Raw genomic sequence first — 18,955 nt, 5'->3', positions numbered from 1 at the left:
TCTCAATTTTCTTCATTTTGAACTGATGGAAGGCCAAAAAGACGTTTCTAAGGCTTCCTCCGTCATGCCCTCTTCTTCCTAAGAAAAATGGCTAGCCTTTTCATCTTCTCAATCCCCTTGCCGCCAATTTCGATTAGCATTCCAATGGGTAGGACTTGTCGTTCCTCTCCCCTTCCTCAGCCCTTCAAAGGATTTGCCCATTCACACATTTACCAAGCATCTGTTGAAAATTCCACCCATTTGGCCTACAACACCCATATTCCTCAACCAACCATCTCTTTCAATTGCCCCTTCCCCCGGCTTACTACCGCCCATTCCCTTGGACGTTGAACCTTTAGCCATGGCCTTCCCTAAAGACTCGTTATTCCTCTCTGTATAACATCATTGCTAGAAGAGACTTACATTTCATCAGGATTACCATAGGTGACTTGACTTGAATCCTGGGTGAGTGGTGAACTTCTTGCCTATGAAGACGGTCCTTTTATTTGTATGGATGAGAGTGGTCAAATTCGCCAACTCAATAAGCCTACCATTTTAGGGATTCATTTGATTGGTGAGTTGGAAACACACCTACATAAGAAAGAATTCACTCATGTCCTATAGTTAGGGTAAGTAGATAAGTTGCTCTTTTAAGGGCTGATTTCGAGGCTTGAATAATGTGGCATCACACCCTCTCCTAGTCAAAGAGGGGGTTCGGTTATAGTTGGACTATGACTTATTGTTCATTAGAGGGATCAATGGTACCTAAGGAGTTAGATGTAACTATAGGGGCAAAATGGTAAATTTGGTTCGGTTGTACTTACGAGCAATTTGTGAAGGGTCAATACACTATTGATTCGTTATATCCAATGAACATAGAAATATATCTATAGTGGAAGAGTACAGTTGTCGGTCTTTAGTAGAGTAACTAGCAGTTAATAGAAGTTGATTAATTTAATTAAAGCGTTTAATTAATTAATCAAGTATCATTAGAGCTTCACACTATACGTCCATAAGGTCCCTTTGTTAGCTCAACTGGGATTAATGAGAATCAAACTAATTTGAATTAACTTGAATTGTTCAAATTAATGAAGGGAATTAATTATTTATATGAGATATAATAATGTATATGATACATTATAATGTAAAGTTTTATTTGAGAGAAAATCAATATTTGAATATGGTTCAAATATCAATATGAATGTGATTCATATAAAAAGTATAGGTTAAAATTAATATGAATTTGATTCATGTTAAATGTTATAGATTAAGTGAGAGAATATTAAATTATAGGTTGTTTGTTATATTAGATATAACGTATGTTTTCTAAATATGTGATTTATATATATATATATATTATATATATATATATATATATATAAATAGTTTTTAATTAAATAATATAATTATTAGGAGGGAGTTATTTTGATAACCCTCATTATGCTCTCAACGTGGAAGTGGAGGGGCAAGGGGAAATGGTAGATGAATCATAATCTTTTTGCATTCAAAAGGACACAAAAATAGAAAATTCTTAATGAATTTGTGCACTCTCAAATCAAGAATATCATCATTTCTAAATTGATCTTGAAGCCCACAAAAACTTTCATCGATGCTATGCCTTTCGAGTATACTGAGTTTTTCGTGTGATTGTGTTCAAAATTTTGGAAATCTATTGCTACATTCTTTTTGGTTGTTCATGAGTTCAAAGGGAATTCAAAGAGTTCGTGACTTAGAGTGGAACGTGAAGAATTTCGGTCTTTAAAGGTGTGTGATCTTCTGATCTCTTATTCCTTTTCAATTTATATGAAATTGCATGCTTAATTAAATCAAGTGTTTATGTTTCCATTATTTGTTCGTTCATATGTTCCGTAAAAAATTTAAAAAAAAAATGGGATACCGATCATTTCCGCATAGAGTATCATCTAGTTTTTCACTTTATTCGTCATCAGACACAGAGGCAGTATGAGCAATTTCGCTTCACACTTCAATACATTCAAGAAGTACTTGCTCAACTTCTTACAGGACTTGTTATTTCGCTGCATCTTCAGCTACCCCTTCAATTTTTGGAAGAAGAAATTTTCCTACCCGCACAAAATGACAACAACAATGTGAACAGAAATTAAATTTGGGGGGTGTTTTCAAATTTTTTTTACATTTCATTCAATGAATTGTACACACTGATCGCTTCATGCTAATTAATCGCATTGAATGAGTTATCAATCCATTTGCCTTGTGTCTATTCCTTGCGCTAGTCTCTTGTTCATATTTACTGCTTTCTTAAGTATTCCTCCATGCTTTGATGTGTTCTACAATATAACCTCCATGATGATACTTGTGCTAATTAATGCTTAAATTTGTTATGATAAGTCTATAGTACTTAAACTTCAGGACTTTACCCTAGAAAACAATTCTCGAATTTAGTATGAGTGCAAGTTTAACCCTCAAACCTCTTTTGTAAAATTTTTCCAATCCATCACGTAATTCGATTTCACTAATGAGGACCTTGCTACCTTTTAAATTTGGGGTTGGGGGAAGTTTGAGCTAAATGAGTTCAAAAATTTTTAAAATCTCATTTTTCATTTAATTTTCATCTCTTAAAAAAAAGGTTAATAAGCATTGAGATTGGAACCTACTCGTAGTTGGATATTTTCATGACACCCATGGGGCAAGCCAAAACGAAAGTGGGAATCATGTTTAACGCAAGAAGAAAATAATTGCACCTCCACTGCCTATGCTACGAGAAAAAAAATATATTGTAAGGTATGAGTTGATTTTGAGAATGGCCCTTACTCATGGTTGGATGTCCACATGAGACCCGTGGGGACAAGCCAAAATGAAAGTGAGATGTTTGGATCAACGCAAAACTACATAATAATAAAAAGAATAACAAAGAGAAATTTTATAAACTTTGAACCATAAACCCATTTCTAAAAAGAAATATAATAATGCCTTGGAAATGAATAAAAGATTTTTGAAGAATAAGCTTGTCTCATCTAAGATCTAGAAATATTTCCATAAGAAGGAAAATAAAGCTTTGAGGAAAAGCATAGTCAAATGAATCTTAAGTTAGGAAGCACTTTGAGGGGTCTAGCTAATGCATCGGAATGAGTTGAGATATATGCTAAGACTTTAAATATATGCTTGAAGACAAACATTATTTTAAATTTGGGGGTATGATAACCTATAGAAATACAAGTTATTCTGCCTTTTTATTGTGAACAATTAGGAAAACGCATTAGTTTGACAAGAAATTCATGTAAATAATCATATCTTGTGATCATGTGTTTATAAAACTGATAATCCTTGAAAATTATAAAATTTGTCACTTTGGACACAGGATTTAGATAAAATGAAGAAGAAATCGAAACAAGCTACAGCCTTGAATGCATAAAAGGAATCAACTCGATGCCCAACTTGGTAATGCATAGCACCACACGATGAGATGAAATGCAATAAACGCGATGGCGGTGGAAGTCAAATCAACAAAACAAGTTGGTAGTTGGTGTGAGACATTAGTAGCAGAGCCAATGGATCTCTAACACGAAACAGGCGGTATAGCAGGACATGAAATTTAATGTGAGGTGTCAACATAATCATTAGAAAGAGGCGAGGAACCTTCCTTTCGTCTCTTATAAATAGCCTTTTCAAGATTGAAGAAGATATAGAGATTTCCATCATTGAAAGAGGTGGAAGTTTGTCGAAGCTCTGTCAAACTTCCACCTAAAATCTGCCATAACCATCACTTCTTTAAGATTTTCTTTGAGGAGTTTTAAGTGGGAGTTTAGAGTTCTTCTCTGAAAAAGGAGAGAAAGACCTTCACACCATTGTAATCTAAGTGAAGCAGTTACCACCAGAACCAAAGGGAGGAAGAAATTGTGACCGGTGACTTGGCATTATCAATTCTAGTTTTCTTTACATTCTTCTTGTCATCTTTATTTGTATTAAGTTTTTAGAGATTGAAGAACTCTTTATCTTAATATGAATGTTTTTTCTTCCATATTCTTTCCATCTATGTATCTTTTCAATAACATGAGCAGCTAAATTCCTAATGAGTTGAGAAAGATCAACTAACATGTTTACTAATTTGTGCATAAGTAGGCATTCATCTTGTTTAACGAGTGCAAAATGGTTTACTGAGATTAAATTGAGAGATTGGTTTAAGTAAAAAATTGATATCAAATTGAGAGATTAATCCAATTAGATAACAATCATCTACTTGAGAAAGTATGAGATTATGGAACTCGTTAAACAACAATAGAAATAACTTTAGAAATAAAATTAAACTATTGCAATCAAAACTCATCGCATGCATCCTAGAGATAGGACACTGTGGCTCGAAACATTGAAAGGTGAAGTTATTACTCTGAGAGTTTATCGCATGAATGCATGACTTAGGAAAATGTTAGTGAAACTTTCTCTAATCCTGTTTAATCATTGATATTTTTATTCATTCTCAATGCATACTGCTTCATTTAGTACTTACAATTTTCATCGCATCCCTATCATCATCCATTTCACCATTAGTGTAAGTATTCTATTAATTAGTGAACATTACTTTCATCGCATACTTGAAAACAACCTACTGCGTCAAGATCAAACAATTATTTTATCATTTTTTTAGTCATAAGTCCCTTTGATCAACCTCAAATATCACCGAGAATACTCTAATTAGTCTTGCACTTTATTTAGAGAAAACATTGCATTTAGAGTAACATATTCATTTTATCTAGGAATTAGAGCACGACATAAAGTAACATTCATCACATCTTTTAGGAAACGCAACAGAGACCCGATTAAGAATTACTGTGTCTCTATATTAAAATTTGGAGACAAATAAATCACAAACTGAAAAATGTCATGCAACTCTTCTTTGATCACCTAGTCACAATGATAGACTTATCAAATTCAACGATGATTAGGTTTGGACCCGATCAATAAATTTGGCTAGAGGCCTAGTTGGACCTAAAATTATAAATTGAATCGAACTAAGTAATTAAAGTCGCTTAAGTTCAAAGTCTAACCCAATTCAAGTTCGCGGTGGAAATTTGGACCCAAGCCTAACTTTAGCCCAGGCCTAATTTTTCAATCCAGACCCATACAAGACATTTCCTACCATTTTTGTAAATATAATAGAGATCTTACCACTCATTTTAGGAGATATGAAAGAAACTTAATACGAACCTTTGAAGCTTTGAAGACTCTGAAAGTTTGATCGATCTCAAGATTATAACTTTTTCAAGATTGAAGACTTAGAAGATTAAAACTAGTTTGAAGTCAAGAAGACTAAAACTCTAATCGATCTCAAGATTATAATGTTATGGAGATCGAAAACTTTTGAGATTAAAATTCCATTCAACGTTCGAGACAGAGCATCAAATGATCAAATATTAGATATTGTATTCACATAATACTTAAATCAATATAGATATAGAATTTATTTAATAAATTAAATTTCTTCGAAAATCTTATCAAAGACATAGGTTTGATCCTAGTTTCAACAAAACAAAATATCAAACATCCAAAAACACTTCATTTTTTTCATAATAAAATCAAGCCTCCGAAAATTAAGTTTAATCAATTCCCGAAATCAACCACTGAATAACACTCGCACTCACAAATTTCTAAAGAAAGAACAATTCTAAGCAAAATCATTACAAACATACTCGTTATAATGCTTATCAAAGTTTAAGATATAAAATTTTATTATAAAAAGGATCTGGAGTTCGTCCATGAACTTAATTTAATTGTGATTTAGCATAGTTTTCCCATCTAAAAGCCTGATCCCCATCATCACAGTTGTTCAAAAAAAAAAAAAAAAACTCTCTTTCCTTATTTAAAAATTATCGACGTAAACATAATTAACATAAACTTATACTATCAAACTCAAAATCTAAAATTCCATCACCAACTAATCTAAAAAAGAATCTAAATAAATGAGAGATTAACTTTTTTAGAGATTGAACCTCCAACTTTTAGGAAAAGAGGCCATGTCATCTCAGTTAACTTTGTCATAGAGATTAAAATTAGGAAAAATTACCCTTTTAGCCCTTAAGTTTTGAAGAATATATGTTTGGTCCATGAATTTTAAAAATGTATCTTTTAGTCTCCAGATTTATAAGAATAGGTCCATTTGGTCTTGAATTTTAAAAATATAAATTTTTAATCTTTGAATTTTTAAAAAATAAGTTAAAAAAGTCTCTCAAATAACTTAATACTACTATTTTAAATAATTATATGACATTTTAAATTAGAAGAATAATTTTTTAAAATAATATCCTCTCTAAAAATATCTTTTCTAATTTTAAATATCATATAATTATTTTTAAAAAACCAAACAAAAAACTACTTCAAAGATCTTTTAAAACTATTTCTAAAAATTCAATGACTAAATAAATACATTTAGAAAATTTAGGGATCAAATAAACCTATTTTTAAAAGGTTGAAACTAAAAAGACCCATTTTTAAACTAATGAACTAAACTCACATGTTTAAAATTTGGAGACTAGAAAGATAATTTTATTCTTAAAAGTAATTGTAATTAAGATTGTTATAGAAAAAGAAAAATTAGAAAACAAACCACCAATCCGTGTCATTCCCTATCCTTAACTAGAGATGTCCACGGGGTGGGACGAGGACGGAGAAGCCCTCTCCGTCCCCGCTCCCGTCCCTCTATTCCATTTCCTGTCTCCGCAAATTTTTCTGTGAAAAATTTTTCCACCATCAATTTTTATTCTAACAAATTTTTTTATTTAATTGAATTTCCCTATCATTTTTTTTTAACATTTTTTTAATTTCAATTAGATATATGTTTTTAACGATTCCTTAAACATATTTAATTCAACTTTCATTTAAATAAAATATTATCAATTTTGGTATTAAAAGCAATAATACACATTCAATTTAAAAATATATAATTATAATGCTAAATTCTCATAGTTTTTATAAATTAAAATTCAACAATTATAACATCTTATCTAAATATTAGGACATATAAGGTATTAAAGTTTTAAACTTAAATAATTAAAACATTTATTGTTATCCTAACAAAGTCTACAATATTAATATATATATATATTAATAACTTTATAATTTATTATATAAAGTTCGGACGAGGGCGGAAACACGGAGCTGGGTCGGGATCGGGAATATATTCCCCGTCAAATATTTCGCACTCCCTCCTCCATCTCTCGTGTATTCAAGGATTTCCCACCTCATTCGAGACGGATGCGAGATCCCGATTCATGGATTTTTTTGAACATGTCTATATTCTTTGATAATCTTGTCTGTTTTCACTGTATCTTGTGCTGTCCAATTCCCTTTGCCGGATTATCCTGTCTGTTTTCACTGTATCTTGTGCTGTCTAATTTCCTTTGCCGTCCCTTATTTTGTTCTTATTTTCCAATGCATTCAATTTTTTTTTATATAAATAAATACCTCTATCTATTAAATCTCTTCTTTTATTAATTAATTAAAAAAAGAAAGAAAAAAAATATATCATTCTCTCCAATGGAGAAACTGTTTGTTCTTCGTCTCTGTCTTGTTCTGATTCTTTCTTCTTATTCTCTGTTTCAATTTGGAACTTCCACTACTCAGAAATCTCAAGATGGAAGTGAAGAATGGGGTTACGTTCAAGTCAGACCAAGTAAGCCAAAACTCCTTCTTTTCTTTTCATTTCTTTTTTTTTTTTTTTTTTTTGTCATTTTAATTTAATTAAATAGTTTTTAATTTATAATATATGTTATTGTGAATTGTGATTGTGTGTTGTTCAGAAGCCCATATGTTTTGGTGGCTTTACAAAAGCCCCTTCAGAGTGGAGGATGGTTCTAAGCCATGGCCGACCATTCTTTGGTTACAGGGCGGGCCGGTGAGCCGTCTTTTCCAATTATTTATTTATTATTATATATTTTCATTTTATTATGGAAAAGAAACAAAATTTATGGCGTGGATCGACAACTTTCCATTTGAATGAATTGTATTTTCTTTTGAGCTCGACTAAGATGCATGAGATATTTTACATTTTGGTTGAAGTTGTGATCACTTAACTCCATCTTCAAATTATGATTTCAATTGTACTTTAAAAATTTAAGAAAAATTACGAGATTTTCTTTCCTTTTCTTTATCTCTTGAAATTTGTGAATTTTATCCTTACTTTTGTGTGTTGATCAAGCTTAATTTTTATAACGTTTTGATTTTTGAAAAACAAACTTATAAAAATTACTGCTTCCTCAAATGAGTTTCTTTATTTTAATGTTTAATTTTTAGAGATATTTTCAAAATCTAAGCCTGTTTTGAAAACTATAAAATTTTGTTTCAAGAACTTTTTTTTCCAAAAAAAAAAAAAAAAGGAGAAAAGACTATTGTAATATTAAGAAAGATTAAGAATTGAAATATTAAGAAAGATGAAAACTATTGTACAAATAAATGATAAAATGTGAGCCCAATTTTTAAAATTCCAAAAAAAAGAGATATGTGTACTTTTTTTTCAATAGGTAATATTATTATACAACAACAAGAGAGATCCTACAGCCTAAGATCAAGGCATTATAGCAAATAAACCATCTACATAAACAGCGCGCAGATGAAATAAACATAACCATAATAAAAAGACAACCCAAAAGGAAAAACAAACAAACCAACCAGAAGAAAAAAAATTCCTACAAGCTGGAGAACACACAAAAACCAAAGTATCCAAGAGAAAACTAAAGACAACGAAAACAAAGAAGCTAGAGAAAGTCATGAAGATCAATCCGCCAAGAAGTAGCACGCGCACAAATCATAGAGACAATAAGCTGAAACAAAATATACGTCATTCTCGGATGCCCTCTATGCAACTGACGATTCCACTCCTGCCAAATAAAGTAAATTGACACACACCAAAAGACTCAAAATAACTTGCTTCGCACACCCTTACCAGACCCCACCCAACACACCTAACACAACTCCACATCCCACCCAGCAGCCCGATGAGACAAACCCAATAGACGCACTACACCCTCCCAAACACACAGTCAAAAAACAAATAATTTTGAGACTCTATCCCACCCACACAAAGCAGACAGGTAACATCTACCGACTGATTCCACCTTCTCAACTAATCCCAAGTACCTGATCGGTAAAAAGAAAGATAAAATCTCAAATTTCGGATTTTTGCGTGAAATCCCTGCTATTTTTTATTCAACCGCTACAAGATCAACAATTCCATGAGCTTGGGCTTCTGTTGCTGACATAAAAACATCCCTTTCCATGTCTTTGGATACCACCCATAAGGGTTTGCCTGTTCTTTGTACATAAACCCTCCTTCACTGCTAGCCAGACACAAAAAGAATGCCTCGAGATATTATCCCAGACCAAACCAGACGAGCCCAAGACACCCTAGGACACCTAGGATGCAAACTCTCCCACACAATAGCAACAAAGAAAATACCATTACCACTTGGAACCCAAACCCAACTATCCTCCACGTTCATCTTCGGCACCATACCCTAAAACAAACCCCACAATTCAAGAAGTTCCCACGAAACCAAAGGCCAATGCCAATAACCATCAATAGATAAGAAGTCTGACGGTCTAGCTTCACAATGACTGTCAGCATAAAAAATCACATGCTCCCCATAATTCTCCAAGATAGACCTCACAAGCAGCCACAGATCCCACCAAACAAAACATCTCCTCCCATTACCACTCTGCAACCTGACCAACAACTTAAGCTTATCCCGACAGTGTAAAATTGCCTTCAAACACTATGACTGTCCCACCTCAGCACAAACCGTCCATAACGACTGTCCTCTAAGCATATACTCCTCCATCCAAGCAATCCACAAGGGAGATGTGTACTTCATTATTTAATTTTTAGAGATATTTTCAAAATCTTAGACGTGTTCTAAGAATAAAAAAAAACGTTTTAAGAACTTGTTTTCTTAAAAAAAAAAAAAAAAAAAACTTTCGATCATGAATTCATACTTCCTACGTTGGAAATGAAAATGTTGTAGAAGAAATCATAAAACAAACATAATTTTTAAAAATTCAAAAAGTTATCGAACATAACCTAAGTTTTGAAAGATGTTTATTTTTTTAAAAAAAAAAAAAATATTATCAAACATAATTTAAGTTTTGAAAGATGTTTATTTTTTTATTTTTTTAAAAAAATATTAAATTAATACCTAAGATAGGAATCAAACATTGAAGATGATATATAGTATAAACTTTATACTCATTTTAACAAAAGATGTTTACTTCGTAAAAATTGAAAATAGAGTAAAAGATGTCAACACATTTTTAATTTTGAAACGATGATTAATATAGTTAGCAAAATTTTTATATATTTGAAAATTATTATTTTTCTCTTAATAAATGATTGGAATATTGAAAAATAGGGTGGCTCGGGAACTGGGTTTGGGAACTTCCTAGAAATAGGGCCACTGGACTCGAAGTTAAAGCCAAGAAACTCAACATGGTTGCGAAAAGCAGACCTCTTATTTGTGGTGAACTTCCCTCTCCTTTTAATTTAATCAATCAATCAATCAATTATTGCTTTAATATTTTTGTTTTTATTATTTAGTTTAATTATTGAGATGGTATTATGATTACATTAAAAAAAAACAAAAATAGGACAATCCGGTTGGGACCGGATATAGCTATGTGGAGAGTTCGGGACAATTTGTGAAAGGCGATTGGGACGCCGCGACCGACATGACGACTTTGCTGGCTGAGGTTTCGAACGACAGTGTCGGCCTACAGAATACTCCTTTGTACATCTTTGCAGAGTCCTATGGTGGCAAATTTGCTGTCACTCTCGCTTTGTCCCTCCTTCGCGCCATCCGAGCTGGCCGTTTGAAACTTAATCTTGGAGGTACTTTTTATTTACTTTCACTTTATTTTTATGTTTTTATTTACTATTCGTAATCATATGATTTTTAATTTTTGTTTTTAAAAATTAATTTTTTTTTTTTTTTACGTTTTGTTTTTGTTTAATTTTGAAAAACCAAAAACCAAAAATAAAATGATTATCAAATTAGATAAAAAAGTAGTTTTAATAAACTTGTTTTTATTATTTAAATTTGGCCAAGAATTCAACGTTTTACATCATAAATATAAAAATTGTTGTAAGAATCTGAGAAGAGATAAGTACAATTGTCAAAAACTAAAAACCAAACATTAACCATTTTGTTTTATATTTTTTATTTTTGAAAATTAAGTCTATTTTCTTTCCATCTTTTTTATAATGATTTGCATCTTTCTTCATTATAATTGTTGATTTCTTAACCAAATTTAAAAAACAAAATAAGTTTTTAAAAGCTACTTTTTTTAGGTTTCAAAATTTGGTTTGATTTTTTAAATCATTGGTAAAAAATAAATAACAAAAAATGAAAATAGTGTTTATATGCTTAATTTAAAAAAAATAAAAACAAAAAGATTACCAAACAAGACCTAAAAGCCTTGTTCTATAATTATTTGGTTTTAAAAAATTAAGCTTATTTTCATATTGATTTATTGTGTTTTCATCTTTCTTGATCAAAAGAATAGTTCATTTATAAAAAAAAATATAAAGTTCTAAAAAATTATTTTGTTAAAGTTTTCAAAATTTAACTTGTTTTTGAAAAATAGGTGGAAAATAGATTAAAAAAAATTAAAGATGGAATATGAATATTAAAAAAAATAATTAAATGACAATGACATTAAGATGCTTACCATAAGGGCCTAAAATGTTAGAACACTTTTTTTTATTAAAGAAATCATATATGTTTTTTTATTAAAGAAATCATATATGTTTTTTTATTAAAGAAATCATATATGTTATCTCTATGATTGTTAAATTTAGAAAGAGAACAAAAAGGTAGTTTGTATAATGGAGAATGCAAGCATGTGGTTTTATTCTTTTGATAGAATTGGATATATTTTTTTTTATTTTTGATATTATATTGTTATGCTTAGTAGGTGTGAAATATCCCTTTTGTATTTTACCTCATACATAACTGACAAAAAGGGAAAAAAATAATCAAATACAAACTCATCAAAATGACTAATAATATCTGGGCCCATTTGAGTTATGTCTGTGATGGGTGAGTTGAGAACCCTATTTCTTTTTTTATTAAGATAAATTTATTTTATTTTATTTTTAGCTTTAATTCATCTAATTTCTATGTTTCAAACGGTTATAATTTTATCTATGAATTTTGAGTTTCATTTTCATGTGATTCTTAGGTTTCAATATTTTATAATTTTTTATAACTTTTTTTTTTTTTTTGCTCATATTCACAATTGACCTTTGATATTAACTTTTAATTAATTAATTTAAAATATTAAGTAATGATGAAAAAACAATGAAAACTAATTTAATCAATTAATTAGTTATGTTAAATTAATAGTAGAAATTAATACTAATAAGTAATAACAAAAATTTAGTGAAAAATCAAGGATAACATTATAAATTCTGAAATCTAGAAAAGTGAAGGGAGAAAAAACAATTTAAAATTTACAAAATAAAAATATATTCCTCTTATATTTGAGATGAAACATGGAAATTTGAGTTTAAACCTAAATAAATCTTTAACTAAAATTGAGGAAATAAAATTAATCATTTAGAACGCTTTCACGATAATGATTCCGCTTTTAATTTTGTATTTCTAAAATTCAGAATAATTTCAATAGATAACAATTTTAGATTAATAATTAAGTGTATAATAATATTTTAAAAAATTTACAAATATAACAAAATTTATTAATAATAGACTTTATCGTTAATATACTTCTATCAACATCATAGTGTATCATTATTAAACTCTAAGAACTAAATCTAAATTTTATTATATCCGTAAAAATTCTACTATAACTACAAATAAATTTATGTCTTTCCTTCAACTTTGGTATGTTCTCATAATTTAAATATGTTTAGTTACTTATAGCATGGAATTTTGTTTTGCAGGGGTGGCCTTAGGAGACTCTTGGATATCCCCAGAAGATTTCACCGTTCGTTTCCCCACTCTCTCAATCTTGACCGTCCATTTTTTAATCAATTTCTCCATGGATAATATAAATAAATGTAATAATTTTTATGTAAAAATACTACAGTCTTCTTGGGCCCCTCTTCTCAGAGACCTCTCACGGATCGGCAGCGTGGCACAACAGCAATCAAATAGGTCAATCTTTTTCACTTTTTTTTTAGAATCTTTATTTATTTCAATAATACGAAAAAAAAATGAATAATATTCATTAAAAAGAAAAATGGTTAGACCCTCTCACATAACCATTTTGATTTTTATGTTTTTTTTAAAAAAATTAAACCTATTTTCATCTTTAGTTAAAATATTTTTTTTCTTATATTTTGAAATAATTTGTTCAATTTTAGTATTGTACTTTCAATTATTCTATCTTAGACCTTATACTTTGAACAAATCTTAAAGTTAGCTTCTAAATTTTGAAAACATTGGTAAAAATAAGATAACAAAATAAGAAATTTAGAGGTAAAAATGATGTTTATATATATTTATGGATAATTGCAATGTATAGCATTTATAGGAATAATAACCAAGTGAATCACAGTATTTTTTTAAAAAATTGCAAATATAGCAAAGTCTATCAATGATAGACTTCTATTGCTGATAGATTCTTACTAACTATATGGTTTATCGCTATTAGACTCCTACCAGGCTACCAACGATATGGTCTAACATTAATATACTATCTAAATTTTGTCATGTTTGTAATTTTTTTTTATACATTATATTATATTTACTAATACTTTAGATTCGATTGCTATATTTACAACTGTCCAAATCCAAAAGATAAATATTACCAACATCACGTTAATTTATCTAACAAAAGACATTTTTGAAAAACAGTTTAGCATTGAAGATAAGTGAGGAAATTAAAAAGGGGAGGTACGAAAATGCAACACTTTCTTGGAGTAATCTTGAGGATTTTATTTTCGCTAAAAGCAACGGCGTGGTATGTTTTTCTTTTCCCATGAATTACAAAACTCATTTTATTCATGATTTTTTTTCTCTCTAAAGGAATTCTAGATTAATATTGTGTTATTATAAGTTTACTTATTAGTTTGTTTTTTTTTTTTTCAAAAAAAAAATAATATATGGAATAGAGGAATCTAACTTCTTACTCTGAGATCATCGTATTTATTTGGTGTTAATTAAATTATTTTGATATCAACTTTCAAATTCATGTTTACTAAATCTTCTAAAAATTGTGTATTGGTAAACTTTAAAAGAATCTATAAAACACGTGATTTTGAATTAGGTACACATTTTTTAAAATAACAGATATATTATACATAAAGTTGGTTTTTTTTATGTATATATAATAAAACTCTATTATTTACCCTTTTATGTGTAATAAGTTTGTGAGGTTTTTATTAAGAAAATACTAAATGTGTTAAGTATGACTCATTTGACACAACTCAAACTTCATGGTTATAATTAGATTACATGAATTGATAATTTAAGACTTTTGTAAATTGATAATGTTATGCCTATTTTAATAACAATTTGATTTTGAGTTTTTAATTTTTTGAAAAGATTTTTTTTTTAAAATGAATCAACTTATTTATAAATATAAAAAAAAATGTTACTATCTATTAGTGATAAACTACGATAGATTGTGATAATATGATAGATGTCTATCACAATTTATCATCTACTAATAAATGTCTATCGCAGTCTATTATTGATAGACAATGTATTTTGTTATACTTAAAATATTTTCAATAATTTTACCATTTAAAACAATTACCCTTTTGAAAATTAAGTTTATAAACACTACTTTTGCGACTAATAAATTTATTTGTTTTGTTATCTAACTTTTCTACTCTGTATTTTAAAATCTCAATCATGTAATTAGGTTTTGAAAACTTAAAAAAAAAAATCAAACACAGATTTTCGTAAGATAATTTAGAAAAAAAAAAGAGTATAAGTTCCAAAAAGTATAAAACTAAACAAAATTTGTACCAAATAATAACAAATTCTTTTACGACATGTCTATATTATTATTTTGATTTGGTTTGTGATATTGAATACATGAACTTTAATTAATTAAGGCATTTATTTTGGCAGGATTTCTATAATTTCATGTTGGATCAGGATATGGATCCAGTAATCTCAACAAGTGAAGAATCAAATAGCTTTAATACAGTAAAAGTAAAAGTAAAAAGTTATTCTGCATATCTCAGTCACAAAATTTACAAGCCAGGAGGTGAAGGAGACTTGGAAGCTTTGATGAATGGCCCAATTAAGCAGAAACTCAAAATTATCCCACCAAATGTCAAGTACGTAATTATATATCACGTTAATGTTAGAATAAATTACAAAAATCACCACTGAAATATATTGATAGTCGTAATTATACCTTCAAACTTTCAATTATAAAAATCGAACTTTAAATTTATATAAATATTAAAATTAGACTCTCACACTTACATGATTGTATAAGTTTCAAGGCTCAATTTTCATCTTTTATAAGTCCAATTCTTACAATTAATCTAGTTTGGGGGTCCGGCGTTTAAAGACCTAATTTTATGGTTGAAAATTTGAGGGTGTTATTATAATTACCATCTTACTTTAGAGGCAGCTTTTTACCATTTGATCTTAATTTTATTATCATAGCTCACTTTAAATGATGTCACTATTTTTTTTCTCTTACTATTTTTTTTTTTTTTTTTTTGAAAAAAAAGGTTACTAAAACAATTTTAACATGTTAAAAATGTTTCAAATTGAGATATTTATATTTTAACATTTTGTTCTAAAAAATTATACTACTTGTGTTAGTAAATTTTAGAATTGGTATGCAAAAATGAATAGACTTCTTAAGAGAAGAAAAATTGAAAATCTTGCCATAATCATGGAAATTTAGTACAGAAATTATGTGATCTAATATAGAGATATTCATGGGCGGGTGAGACGTCTTCGTCCTGCCGTGACTTACTCCATATTTCAATTCTTAACCTTGCGATTTTTTCAAGTCTATTACTGTGTAAATTTTCTGTTTGGTTGTTTTATTTATTTATTTTTAACGAAATTTTTATTTATTCTTACCCAAATAAAATTTTTAAAATTTTATGTATTGGAAATAGGTAATTTCAAACATAAATCCATTTAAAGACAATATTATAAAATTTTATAACGAAAATAATAATATTTTATGTGTAAAGATATAATAAAATGTGTATATGAAGATATAATAACATGTGTCTCGGTAATGAGTGTATGATTGAAAAATGTAAATTCAAAAAAAGTTTGTTTTCAAATATAATAAAATGAATCAAAATATTTTCATGATATAACAAACTGCCATAGACTATCGCAGATAGATTATAATATTCTACCATATTTATAAATATTTTCAGTAATTTTATCATTTAAAATAATTTTTTTAAAAAAAATAACTAAAATTTGAGACTAAATCATAAATTTTGTATGCATAGATGGGGAAGTCAATCGGACACTGTATTCCTACTTTTTGAATCAGACTTTATGAAACCAAGGATTAAGGAGGTATATCTATTAACCAAACTAATTTCAATATTATTATTTGTTGAGTATTAAATTATTGCTTAGTATTTTTATTTCAATATAATTTTTTTTTTATTTCTTTTTATTCTTTCTTTCTTTCTCTCTGTTTGAGCAGGTTGATGAATTGCTCGTTCAAGGTGTCAATGTCACTGTATATAACGGTCAGGTTAGTATTTTCTTTTTCAAATTAATGATTTCACACGAAAACGGTCTTTTTTTTCTTTTAACCATACCATCAAGTTGGAGAACCAAACTTTTTCATTTCGAGGTTAATCATTGAGGTCCTATTAAATAATTATTTTATTTTTTATTTTTTATTTTTAGAAATTTAATATATTTTATCTCAATTTCTTACAATGATTTGCATATTTCTTAAGTATAATGGTTGAATTCTTAGCTAATTTCTAAAAACAAAAGCAAGTTTTTTAAAGCTACTTTTTTCTAGTTTTTAAAATTTGAGTTGGTTTTTAAACTATTGATAAAAGTAGATAATAAAGGAAGAAATTTGGAGATATAAATAGTGTCTATAGGCTTAATTTTAAAAAAAAAATGATTACCAAAAGAAACTAAACACTATATCAGTTGAGTTATATTCATTTTGACAATAACAACTTATTTAATACGTTATGTATATATTTACATGATTTTTTTATTAATAATATTTTGTAACAATAAATAGTCTATGAGTTTAGGCTAATTTCTTGTTAAATGAGATTTAATGGCAATAATGATAATTTCAATTGTTTTTTTTAGGCTGATCTTATTTGTTCAACCAAGGGAACAGAAGCATGGATCAATAAACTCAAGTAATTTTTCTTTTTAAGTGATTTCTATCTCTAAAGTCTTAATGATTTATGGTTATGTAATCAATCAGTGAAATGTTATATTAGAGTTCTTAATAGGACAATGATTAGATGTAATTTAATTGACATACGTGACAATTTTTAATTGAACTATTGATGGGTTGTACAAAGAAAGGTGCAGCTCAAACCAATGAAAAAAAAAATATTTTTCTTCCTAATATTTATTAAACTATTTTTTTTATTTTTTATTTTTCATTCGAGGTGGAAAGGACTAAAGTCATTCATAAACACACAGAGAATTCCTCTATTTTGTGGGAATGAGAAAGGCACCAAAGGCTTCTTTAGGTCATATAAAAACTTGAATTTCTATTGGATCCTCGGAGCAGGCCATTTTGTAAGTTATATGCACACACATATTCTTTTTATCTCTCAACTTTTGTTCTATTTTTCTAATTCAGGTATCGTTCGATAATTATTTTGTTTTTAAAATATTAAATCTATAAACATTATTTTTATCTCTAAATTTCTTCATTTGTTATCTACTTTTTATCAATGATTTAAAAAAGTTTTGAGAACTAAAAAAAAGTAACTTTCAAAAAATTAATTATTTAACTAATATTACTTATTTATGATTATGAATAATGTAGGTTCCAGTTGATCAGCCGTGTGTGGCATTAGATATGGTGGGAAAAATCACACAGTCACCCGCTTCTTGATGTAGCTATTTTTGACCACGAAAACACACAAAGAAGAAGAACACATATTTTCTATTTAGAATATAATGAAACACATATCATTTAATTATAATTGATAAGAAGAAAAAAAAACACTTGAGATGTATTAATTGATTGAACTTCTTTTTTAAGTGTATTTGCTCTGAATAATGGAAATCTCTCATGTATTGAAACTGTTGTTGTGTGATGTAAATGATTGGTAAAAATAGCCTATACTCTTCTAATCCAGTTTTTATATTTCTTTTTTCCAATAGTCAACAGAATTGAGTTAATAGGTTAGAGTTATGAAATTTATGTTTTAGATTTAGAGTTGTAAGATAAAGTTGATCAATAAATATGCAAAATATAGAAAAAGAGGAAGATGAAGTTATAAATATGTAAACTTCAATCGTATTTACTACGAAAGTTGAGTTGTTTAAGTCAAATACCCCATAACTTCTTAATAACCATGAGATTGACTAGTCTTATCAAATGAGATTTTAGGATGAAAATATAAATAAGAAAACGACACACACAACAGACATACACACATTTATTAAAATATACATTTCTATTTATATATTCAAGAATAAAATCGATCTAAAGTCAATTAGTCTATGCATTTATAAACTAAAAAAGTATGATGTATTTTGATAGTACAAAACTCTGTTTAATAATAATGTTTGTTATATACATGGCTTACATAAGTGTTCAACACATGTATCCACATCGTGTTGGATTATCTAGACATGAACATGTTAATTATCCTAACCAAGTAGATGTCCTCCTTAGATGTATGTCCTTTTATGTTATAATTTTGAAATTATGTTTATATATATAAGGAGCTGTTTGGGGCACTGAGACTCATAGGATGTGCAGTGTTGTTATGTCTATGTTTGGGATGTGCATAATTGTTATGTCTGAGTTCATGTCTATGTTTTGG

The 18,955-nt window shown here is 28.5% G+C and overlaps 1 protein-coding gene across 3 annotated transcripts; it reads left to right on the top strand.

Annotated features, from left to right (window-relative positions):
- Positions 1-7,080: 7,080 nt before the first annotated feature.
- LOC120088726 (serine carboxypeptidase-like 51) lies at positions 7,081-18,047 on the top strand. 3 transcript variants are annotated; one of them, XM_039046158.1, is made up of 14 exons: positions 7,081-7,238; positions 7,573-7,621; positions 7,749-7,843; positions 10,353-10,460; positions 10,588-10,828; positions 12,902-12,945; positions 13,048-13,115; positions 13,818-13,923; positions 15,042-15,253; positions 16,409-16,478; positions 16,612-16,662; positions 17,250-17,302; positions 17,561-17,693; positions 17,947-18,047. In XM_039046158.1, the coding sequence occupies exons 1-14, from the start codon at positions 7,221-7,223 to the stop codon at positions 18,013-18,015; spliced, it is 1,317 nt and encodes a 438-aa protein (XP_038902086.1). In that variant the 5' UTR covers positions 7,081-7,220; the 3' UTR covers positions 18,016-18,047. The 3 variants fall into 3 exon arrangements, 2 of the variants coding, with proteins under 2 accessions (XP_038902086.1, XP_038902084.1); XR_005485011.1 differs by having other exon boundaries at positions 7,096-7,621; positions 17,569-17,693; positions 17,947-18,046; XM_039046156.1 differs by having other exon boundaries at positions 7,096-7,621.
- The last annotated feature ends 908 nt before the right edge of the window (positions 18,048-18,955 follow it).

The sequence above is a fragment of the Benincasa hispida genome, chromosome 10 (assembly GCF_009727055.1).
Source record: "Benincasa hispida cultivar B227 chromosome 10, ASM972705v1, whole genome shotgun sequence".
NCBI lineage: Eukaryota > Viridiplantae > Streptophyta > Magnoliopsida > Cucurbitales > Cucurbitaceae > Benincasa > Benincasa hispida.
The sequence above is the reverse complement of the archived record's forward strand: the minus strand, read 5'-3'. Positions and strand labels throughout refer to the sequence as shown.

Excerpts from the sequence above, each read along its gene's own strand:
- LOC120088726 (XM_039046156.1), top strand. The coding sequence starts at position 7,486 with ATGGAGAAACTGTTTGTTCTTCGTCTCTGTCTTGTTCTGATTCTTTCT. Across the intron at positions 10,461-10,587 it reads AAGCAGACCTCTTATTTGTG|GACAATCCGGTTGGGACCGG; the intron begins GTGAACTTCCCT and ends AAACAAAAATAG. Across the intron at positions 17,303-17,560 it reads GCATGGATCAATAAACTCAA|GTGGAAAGGACTAAAGTCAT; the intron begins GTAATTTTTCTT and ends TTTTCATTCGAG.